Source organism: Acanthaster planci, linkage group LG09 (assembly GCF_054643075.1).
Source record: "Acanthaster planci isolate LZ-2023a linkage group LG09, COTS_SCS, whole genome shotgun sequence".
Classification (NCBI taxonomy): domain Eukaryota; kingdom Metazoa; phylum Echinodermata; class Asteroidea; order Valvatida; family Acanthasteridae; genus Acanthaster; species Acanthaster planci.
Window position 1 is genome coordinate 6,576,187 of NC_141785.1, and position 10,644 is coordinate 6,586,830.

The following is a 10,644-nucleotide window of genomic DNA, read 5'->3' on the forward strand; positions in this document are numbered from 1 at the left end:
CTTCTAATTCTGTCTGCTAAATTGTAGCTTCTTTTCCAAACTCAGGAAATTGAAAGTGTTTGTTTGGTCTCTCATCATTGGCTTATATTTTTTCAGCTTTATTGTTTTCTGTCAGCTTCTTGAAATAGACTGCTGTTTAAGGACCATACTTCTTCATGCTAACAGCTTTGGCCAAAATGTTTTGCAGGCTGTACTCTGTGGACATAATGATATGGGGCATTACTGATATAACATGGCCTTGTAAACTTTGGCCATGTTGGGTTGGATTGGCACAGAATAGTTGTGGGAGTAGTTACTTAGTCTGTCAGAGGAAAGGTTAGCTTTTGAGCCTTCAGAAGCTAGCATACACCCAGATGAAACTTCGGGGGGACTTTTTTTTGTAAATAAGAAACTCTTCATTGCCAATTATCTTGGGGAAATGCTGTTAATGAGTCAATAGTCGGCAATGGTAAGGACTTTCACTAAAGTGGAGTTTCATCTACCTGTACTGAATCTCGCCTGTCTAATAATCTTAGAATGAGGCACAGACACATTTATTTAAAAGTTTAATGAAATACAAATCCAATATGGTTTATGAAAAAAGTCCATTTTCCTGGAAGTGGTTTTTACCATTACCTTTTAGGATGTAGACAGTATGCCTCTCTTTGCTAGGTACCCTCTTGGTTATTTCTGCTGTTTTATTCCACTCTCATCTTTTATATTCTTTCCTCAGCATCTACTGGGACTATGCTGTGACAGTGAACCTGGAAGACATTGTTTATCTTCATTGTCATCAACAACGTGAGTACAGTCCACCTAATCTTGCCGGTTATTGCCAAGACTGAACACCAGTGAAGAATGGAAAATTCCTCACAGATCAGATGCAGTCACAAGATGACATGTAGATGTTCTAAAGTCAGATCTAAATAGATCAGTCTAATGTTGTCAAATATGCCTGAGATCTTGGCTTGTATTACCATAGTGAAACAGATGATACTCTGTTTTGACAATGTAACTAGTTTTATTTTCCTTATTTGAGACCCATGTTTAGATTATTACATTATGTCGTTTCATGGATACCGTAGGCCTCCCCAATTTGACAATGTAACTAGTTTTATTTTCCTTATTTGAGACCCATGTTTAGATTATTACATTATGTCGTTTCATGGATACCGTAGGCCTCCCCAATTTGACAATGTAACTAGTTTTATTTTCCTTATTTGAGACCCATGTTGAGATTATTACATTATGTCGTTTCATGGATACCGTAGGCCTCCCCCATTTTACAATGTAACTAGTTTTATTTTCCTTATTTGAGACCCATGTTTAGATTATTACATTATGTCGTTTCATGGATACCGTAGGCCTCCCCCATTTTACAATGTTACTAGTTTTATTTTCCTTATTTGAGACCCATGTTCAGATTATTGCATTATGTCGTTTCATGGATACCGTAGGCCTCCCCCATTTTACAATGTACAGGTAACTAGTTTTATTTTCCTTATTTAAGACCCACGTTTAGATTATTGCATTATGTCGTTTCATGGATATCGTAGGCCTCCCGCATTTTACAATGTAACTAGTTTTATTTTCCTTATTTGAGACCCATGTTTAGATTATTACATTATGTCGTTTCATGGATACCGTAGGCCTCCCCCATTTTACAATGTAACTAGTTTTATTTTCCTTATTTGAGACCCATGTTTAGATTATTACATTATGTCGTTTCATGGATACCGTAGGCCTCCCCCATTTTACAATGTAACTAGTTTTATTTTCCTTATTTGAGACCCATGTTTAGATTATTACATTATGTCGTTTCATGGATACCGTAGGCCTCCCCCATTTTACAATGTAACTAGTTTTATTTTCCTTATTTGAGACCCATGTTTAGATTATTACATTATGTCATTTCATGGATACCGTAGGCCTCTCCCATTTTACAATGTAACTAGTTTTATTTTCCATATTTGAGACCCATGTTTAGATTATTACATTATGTCATTTCATGGATACCGTAGGCCTCTCCCATTTTACAATGTAACTAGTTTTATTTTCCATATTTGAGACCCATTTTTAGATTATTACATTATGTCGTTTCTTGAATATTGCTTGACTCATCTTTGATCATTTTCATCTGACCCTTCTACAGCTGACAGTGGTGGTACTCTTGTCCTCGTTGGTCAGGATGGTGTTCAGTATCCTCCCATCCATTTCCCAAAAGGTGGTCACCTCCTGGCTTTCTTGACCTGTCTAGAGAATGGGCTCCTCCCCAGAGGTCAGTTAGACCCACCCCTCTGGTCTCAGAGAGGTAAAGGGAAGGTCTTACCCAAGCTGCGTCGTAAGACGTCAGGGTTGAGCACAAACCAGAAAGAAGGGACGCAGATATTTGAGGGGGAGGAAGCCACAGATTATGTCTTTAGAATCATCAAGGCATTCAAGCCAGAGTATGGTAAGTCAGTCATTTCTCATGTAGAATTCGGACTGCACTTTGTGGCAAATAGAACACAACAGCTTTGCTCAATAGTAGTTGGTGTTTACATTTAGGCAAAGTGTAAAAAGCTTGAACATAACTGGACTGACTTCTTATATCCCCCAAATGATTTGTAGAGTCAGTTTCAGTCAGTATAATACTTCTGAAAAACTTTAACTCTACCAATTTTAAGGCAGCATCATTATTCAATTGATAATAAAATCTGAATGAAACAGGTGCTTTTATCGCCTGTGTTATTTTGGATTTAGGAGAAAACTCATCAATCAGCAGTCTGTTGAAACTAGTTTTCCTTTTTGCCCATAGTTCCAGAGGACATCATTGACCCGAAGCGAGGTAAATCTGGAGGATTCCCTTGGCTGTTACGAGACACAGGACCTAAGCATACACTCATCAGGCAACAGGAGGTTCTAGCTAGCCCCACCAGTTCTACCACCACATCACGTATCTATTCCCCCTCTTCACCAAACTCTGAAATACCAATGATGACCACAGCTACATCCAGGCAAGCAAAGTCAAAACCATCTCCTGCAATTATTGCTTCATTTCTCATCAGGTTGATCAAATTGTAAATTGTTTGCTGTCATCTGCTGTGATTTTATAGTCAGGTATAGTCAGTGCTGTCTCTCTTGTTGGGTGCGTGCATAGCAAGTAACACTGATTTTTCTTTCATTCTTAGATCATCCATCAAGCTTCTTTGTGATACCATGAAGAAACAGATCATATCAAGAGCCTTCTATGGATGTAAGTATATTTCCTGAATTTTACCTTGAAAGTTTTGATAGTTTAGCATTAATGAAAAATCACGCACTGCTACAGCTGCTTGCTTCTTTTCACATCTTTTTGGCCATTTTTCGAGGGGATTATGAGAAACAATTGGTACAAGCTTACAGTAGGTACATTGTCACATCCTACATTCTTCCTCTTTCCAACACAGGGCTAGCTCACTGTCGGCACCTGCGCACTGTTCGCACACACCTGTCAGGCTTGGTGGATGCTAACATCATCGCTGTTGATGCATCAGAGGGACTTGATGCTCACAAGTGGGCTAGGTTTATGGAGGCGGGCAAGGTATAAGTAACTTGGACAATGCGCTTCTTGAATTCCGTGTTAATTTCTTTTGTTATATTGTGGCAGAGCTGTTTTGTGCTTTCTGTAAACATACGCACTTACATCAATTTGGGGAATAGTATGACACTGTAATTGATGCGTTGTTGTTTCAGGAAGTGAATGAGGAAGACGTGATGCGGCTGGTGTATTTTGGTGGAGTGGCTCATGAGATCAGAAAAGAGGTACAAAGAAAAAGATCTTACCTGTCACATTAACAACTTACTGGCAGCTCATATAATTGTCTTGAAGCTGGCCTTGTGACAGAGTATTCTACTCCTTTCATTTGAATACTTTCTAAACTTGTTGAGATTCTGTAGAATTGTTCAGATTGATTGCCATGTGCTATTAAGGTCTATATTTACAAGTTATGTCCACATAGTTCTAGAGCATCTTAAAAGCTCTCTGAAATTGTTTCTTCATTACTCATTTGTTTCCTTGACATTGGTATTCTTTGTAGGTGTGGCCATACATGCTAGGTCATTATAAATTTGGCTGTACTGAGGATGAAAGGCGATCAGTGGATTCTAACACACGCATGACATATGAGCAGATTGTGGCTGAGTGGATGGCGGTTGAGGCCATTATCAAACAGCGTGACCGTGACACTCAGGCAGCCAAGCTATCATCAGAGAATAGCTCTGAAGGTCAAATACCGCTGCAGGGACATGATCCTAGCCTGGATAGTGAGGTGTTTGAGCTGGAAGATGAAGAAGATAATGATGAGTATATTGAGGCAGGGGAAGTACGGTCAACAGGAACTGGGGAAGAAATGACTCAAGAACAACGGGAGATCATTCGTAAGGTATGACTAAACAGTCCTCAATCCTCCATTTACGTACACCCTAAGGGGTTAGGGCTAAGAATATCTTATTAGTGATGGCTTCACACTTCATCAATTTTGTTAGCATTGGTTTATTAGTCTTGTCCTGATAGAGCATTGTTGACAATGTGCTGTTTAATAGAGAAGTATAGTCTATATGAATGGGACATTGCTGTCTAGGCTACTAGAGTATTTGTCATAGTCATTCAACTATTCTTGGAGGGACTAAAGAGTTGACCTTTATACTCCAATCTTCTTTGATTTGTGACTAACAGGAGGAATATGTGGTGATTGAATGTCGGAACCCACAAGAGAAAGAACGACATCATCTGAAGCACAAACACAGCGATGCATCGGTAGATGAGGGTATGGGAGCTAGTATTGCCAGCTCATCCAGTGTCAAGTCTAGAGACAGTCTCAAGCACACTGGCACTACCTGCAGTGAGTCTGATGTTGGACATGATGTAGAAGAAGGAGAAGTCCGCGTGGAGCTGTGTAATGGGGAGGATTCCCCGCCCACAGAGGAGGTGAAAGAGGAGGAAGAAGATCTGACACAGAAAGGGAAATGTCTTGGAATAACAGACACATTGACAGCTGAAAGTATGGCTGTATCTCCTGCATCATCCAATGGAGGAGTGTATACGGTAAGACAGTAGCTTAGGGAGAGGAGCAGTGGAGGAGTGTATACGGTAAGACAGTAGCTCAGGGAGAGGAGCAATGGAGGAGTGTATACGGTAAGACAGTAGCTTAGGGAGAGGAGCAGTGGAGGAGTGTATACGGTAAGACAGTAGCTTAGGGAGAGGAGCAATGGAGGAGTGTATACGGTAAGACAGTAGCTTAGGGAGAGGAGCAGTGGAGGAGTGTATACGGTAAGACAGTAGCTTAGGGAGAGGAGCAGTGGAGGAGTGTATACGGTAAGACAGTAGCTTAGGGAGAGGAGCAGTGGAGGAGTGTATACGGTAAGACAGTAGCTTAGAGAGAGAAGCAGTGGAGGAGGGTATACGGTAAGACAGTAGCTTAGGGAGAGGAGCAGCGGAGGAGTGTATACGGTAAGACAGTAGCTTAGGGAGAGGAGCAGCGGAGGAGTGTATACGGTAAGACAGTAGCTTAGGGAGAGGAGCAGCGGAGGAGTGTATACGGTAAGACAGTAGCTTAGGGAGAGGAGCAGCGGAGGAGTGTATACGGTAAGACAGTAGCTTAGGGAGAGGAGCAGTGGAGGAGTGTATACGGTAACACAGTAGCTTAGGGAGAGGAGCAGCGGAGGAGTGTATACGGTAAGACAGTAGCTTAGAGAGAGGAGCAGTGGAGGAGTGTATACGGTAAGACAGTAGCTTAGGGAGAGGAGCAGCGGAGGAGTGTATACGGTAAGACAGTAGCTTAGGGAGAGGAGCAGCGGAGGAGTGTATACGGTAAGACAGTAGCTTAGGGAGAGGAGCAGCGGAGGAGTGTATACGGTAAGACAGTAGCTTAGGGAGAGGAGCAGTGGAGGAGTGTATACGGTAACACAGTAGCTTAGGGAGAGGAGCAGCGGAGGAGTGTATACGGTAAGACAGTAGCTTAGAGAGAGGAGCAGTGGAGGAGTGTATACGGTAAGACAGTAGCTTAGGGAGAGGAGCAGCGGAGGAGTGTATACGGTAACACAGTAGCTTAGGGAGAGGAGCAGTGGAGGAGTGTATACGGTAAGACAGTAGCTTAGGGAGAGGAGCAGTGGAGGAGTGTATACGGTAAGACAGTAGCTTAGGGAGAGGAGCAGCGGAGGAGTGTATACGGTAAGACAGTAGCTTAGGGAGAGGAGCAGCGGAGGAGTGTATACGGTAAGACAGTAGCTTAGGGAGAGGAGCAGTGGAGGAGTGTATACGGTAACACAGTAGCTTAGGGAGAGGAGCAGCGGAGGAGTGTATACGGTAAGACAGTAGCTTAGAGAGAGGAGCAGTGGAGGAGTGTATACGGTAAGACAGTAGCTTAGGGAGAGGAGCAGCGGAGGAGTGTATACGGTAAGACAGTAGCTTAGGGAGAGGAGCAGCGGAGGAGTGTATACGGTAAGACAGTAGCTTAGGGAGAGGAGCAGCGGAGGAGTGTATACGGTAAGACAGTAGCTTAGGGAGAGGAGCAGTGGAGGAGTGTATACGGTAACACAGTAGCTTAGGGAGAGGAGCAGCGGAGGAGTGTATACGGTAAGACAGTAGCTTAGAGAGAGGAGCAGTGGAGGAGTGTATACGGTAAGACAGTAGCTTAGGGAGAGGAGCAGCGGAGGAGTGTATACGGTAACACAGTAGCTTAGGGAGAGGAGCAGTGGAGGAGTGTATACGGTAAGACAGTAGCTTAGGGAGAGGAGCAGTGGAGGAGTGTATACGGTAAGACAGTAGCTTAGGGAGAGGAGCAGCGGAGGAGTGTATACGGTAAGACAGTAGCTTAGGGAGAGGAGCAGCGGAGGAGTGTATACGGTAAGACAGTAGCTTAGGGAGAGGAGCAGCGGAGGAGTGTATACGGTAAGACAGTAGCTTAGGGAGAGGAGCAGCGGAGGAGTGTATACGGTAAGACAGTAGCTTAGGGAGAGGAGCAGTGGAGGAGTGTATACGGTAACACAGTAGCTTAGGGAGAGGAGCAGCGGAGGAGTGTATACGGTAAGACAGTAGCTTAGAGAGAGGAGCAGTGGAGGAGTGTATACGGTAAGACAGTAGCTTAGGGAGAGGAGCAGCGGAGGAGTGTATACGGTAAGACAGTAGCTTAGGGAGAGGAGCAGCGGAGGAGTGTATACGGTAAGACAGTAGCTTAGGGAGAGGAGCAGCGGAGGAGTGTATACGGTAAGACAGTAGCTTAGGGAGAGGAGCAGTGGAGGAGTGTATACGGTAAGACAGTAGCTTAGAGAGAGGAGCAGTGGAGGAGTGTATACGGTAAGACAGTAGCTTAGGGAGAGGAGCAGCGGAGGAGTGTATACGGTAAGACAGTAGCTTAGGGAGAGGAGCAGCGGAGGAGTGTATACGGTAAGACAGTAGCTTAGGGAGAGGAGCAGTGGAGGAGTGTATACGGTAAGACAGTAGCTTAGGGAGAGGAGCAGCGGAGGAGTGTATACGGTAAGACAGTAGCTTAGGGAGAGGAGCAGCGGAGGAGTGTATACGGTAAGACAGTAGCTTAGGGAGAGGAGCAATGGAGGAGTGTATACGGTAAGACAGTAGCTTAGGGAGAGGAGCAGTGGAGGAGTGTATACGGTAAGACAGTAGCTTAGAGAGAGGAGCAGTGGAGGAGTGTATACGGTAAGACAGTAGCTTAGGGAGAGGAGCAGCGGAGGAGTGTATACGGTAACACAGTAGCTTAGGGAGAGGAGCAGTGGAGGAGTGTATACGGTAACACAGTAGCTTAGGGAGAGGAGCAGCGGAGGAGTGTATACGGTAAGACAGTAGCTTAGGGAGAGGAGCAGTGGAGGAGTGTATACGGTAAGACAGTAGCTTAGGGAGAGGAGCAGCGGAGGAGTGTATACGGTAAGACAGTAGCTTAGGGAGAGGAGCAGTGGAGGAGTGTATACGGTAAGACAGTAGCTTAGGGAGAGGAGCAGTGGAGGAGTGTATACGGTAAGACAGTAGCTTAGAGAGAGGAGCAGTGGAGGAGTGTATACGGTAAGACAGTAGCTTAGGGAGAGGAGCAGTGGAGGAGTGTATACGGTAAGACAGTAGCTTAGGGAGAGGAGCAGCGGAGGAGTGTATACGGTAAGACAGTAGCTTAGGGAGAGGAGCAGCGGAGGAGTGTATACGGTAAGACAGTAGCTTAGGGAGAGGAGCAGCGGAGGAGTGTATACGGTAAGACAGTAGCTTAGGGAGAGGAGCAGTGGAGGAGTGTATACGGTAAGACAGTAGCTTAGAGAGAGGAGCAGTGGAGGAGTGTATACGGTAAGACAGTAGCTTAGAGAGAGGAGCAGTGGAGGAGTGTATACGGTAAGACAGTAGCTTAGGGAGAGAAGCAGTGGAGGAGTGTATACGGTAAGACAGTAGCTTAGGGAGAGGAGCAGTGGAGGAGTGTATACGGTAAGACAGTAGCTTAGGGAGAGGAGCAGTGGAGGAGTGTATACGGTAAGACAGTAGCTTAGAGAGAGGAGCAGTGGAGGAGTGTATACGGTAAGACAGTAGCTTAGGGAGAGAAGCAATGGTCTGTACATTGTATGATAGATAGATGCTAGGAAAAGTAGATGGAAACTTGACTCACCTCTGTAGTTTGCTTTTGTTATTTTGATGGTATCAAATGAAGATATTTTGTTTGCTTGACTGCATTAATTCATGCTTTTTCTTGATACTTATACCAGAAAGTGACTTCTTTTTATTTAGAATGAGCTTCTGGATACATTCAGTCTAAACCTGCACCGTGTTGACAAAGACGTGCAACGATGTGATCGTAACTACCATTACTTTACCACTGCAAACCTAGAGAAACTTCGCAATATCATGTGCAGCTATGTCTGGGAACACTTGGAAATTGGCTACGTCCAGGGAATGTGTGATTTGGTGGCTCCATTACTGGTCATCATTGATGACGGTATGTCTGTCAGGGTTTGATTGGGTGTCTGTCTCTACATGTATTTCGGTGGGTGTGATCAGCTTGTTTCCTAACTCCTCAAATTCCTGTACTTAGTGAATTCAAGAGGTTGGCCAAATGTCTGCGACCTTTACCATTTCTATTTTTGTTTTGTTTTTGATTTAATAGAGGCAAAGACATATAGTTGCTTCTGTGAGTTGATGAAGCGAATGAGTAAGAACTTCCCCCATGGAGGAGCTATGGACACACACTTTGCCAACATGAGGTCTCTCATACAGGTATTAAAGTAGGCTCAGTCTATGCGCTAAAGAAATCAAACCCTTTCAACATTTTTGTTGTCATGAGAACGAATCACATGCCCCTCAAAGTGAATTGACGTGTGTGACTTGCGTACTTCATCCACATTCATAACGCTGACGTTCATTATGAGTTTAACTTGAGAAAACACGGTTTAGAATCTGTAAGTTTGAAAGCAAGTTTTTAGATGCATCCTGCAGGGTTGGCTTTGTACGTGAGAAGTTGTGGGCCCACATAACTTCATGGTTTGCTGTACTAGACAATTACGTTGCCATAATTCACTTACCGTCTGGCTTATTGTAGATCTTGGATTCAGAAATGTTTGAGTTGATGCATCAGAATGGTGACTACACTCATTTCTACTTCTGCTATCGATGGTTCTTGCTAGACTTCAAGCGAGGTTTGTGTAAACCAAGGAGAGCAATTGACAAGACACAACTCTACAAGATTACTATGCAAGAAAAATCAAGTTCTTGCAGAGTTGGTGTAATGAAGTATAGGAGTAACTCCCCAAAATATACCTGCATGTACAAGACAGTCACTGGCAAAGAAATCTGTGATAAAAGTGAAGATGATGTGATGGCTTGCTAGCCTTTTGCTTTATAATCAGAGCTTGTCTTTGACAATGCCTGCATTATCTCAGACGTTATTTGTGTGACTAAATATATGGATATGTTTGGCATCTATGTGTACATTGTCACTTTGAAATAACTAGTAGATATTTGTAACCTCTGTAGTGATCAGTACAATTTGACAGTGACTCTGATTGGTGGTATTGTGTCTTCTTCCTATCAGAACTTGTCTATGATGACACTTTTGTGGTTTGGGAGACCATCTGGGCAGCCAAGCATTGTGCTTCCAGGGACTTTGTACTCTTCATTGCCTTAGCATTGGTAGAATACTACAGAGATATCATATTGGACAATAACATGGACTTCACTGATATCATCAAGTTCTTCAATGGTTAGTGACTCGGGGGAAAATAGATTGAACTGTAACCATGGAAACGAGCTTGGCAGGTGCTCTTTCTCTGTAATTGTAAGACTGAATGAGAGGATGAAGTATGTACGTAGATTCCAGTTATAGCGCTCTCAGGTGGACCTAACAGAATTGAGCCTTTAACTGCCCAGCACTATAACTGACTGGATGGAAGTGCAACATGTGCGCATGTATTCTGTGTACATGTACAGATACATGTACATGTCATGTAGGCCTATGTAAATTACGTTTACATGTACACATTGGTACATGTATGTACCGTAATTTTCAGAATATTAACCGTGCACAACAGTGCATCCGGTTATCTGGAAGTTTTTGTAACGCCGATCAAAAACACCACCAAGTCTCTTTGAAAACCGCCACGGCACTTCGTGCATGCTGCATCGCCGCACATGCACTGCATCCACACCCACCGTGACATCCT

The 10,644-nt window shown here is 43.7% G+C and overlaps 1 protein-coding gene across 2 annotated transcripts in view; it reads left to right on the top strand.

Annotated features, from left to right (window-relative positions):
- sgsm1 (small G protein signaling modulator 1) overlaps window positions 1–10,644 on the top strand; it is a 30,627-nt gene that overhangs the window by 14,978 nt on the left and 5,005 nt on the right. For both annotated transcript variants that reach the window (XM_087141763.1, XM_087141764.1), the window contains 12 exons: window positions 713–780; window positions 2,132–2,431; window positions 2,777–2,975; window positions 3,150–3,214; window positions 3,408–3,541; window positions 3,694–3,762; window positions 4,038–4,382; window positions 4,676–5,044; window positions 8,717–8,924; window positions 9,093–9,202; window positions 9,525–9,621; window positions 10,017–10,184. In XM_087141763.1, the coding sequence (XP_086997889.1) occupies window positions 713–780; window positions 2,132–2,431; window positions 2,777–2,975; window positions 3,150–3,214; window positions 3,408–3,541; window positions 3,694–3,762; window positions 4,038–4,382; window positions 4,676–5,044; window positions 8,717–8,924; window positions 9,093–9,202; window positions 9,525–9,621; window positions 10,017–10,184 (2,132 nt within the window). The remainder of the gene's footprint in view (window positions 1–712; window positions 781–2,131; window positions 2,432–2,776; window positions 2,976–3,149; window positions 3,215–3,407; window positions 3,542–3,693; window positions 3,763–4,037; window positions 4,383–4,675; window positions 5,045–8,716; window positions 8,925–9,092; window positions 9,203–9,524; window positions 9,622–10,016; window positions 10,185–10,644) is intronic.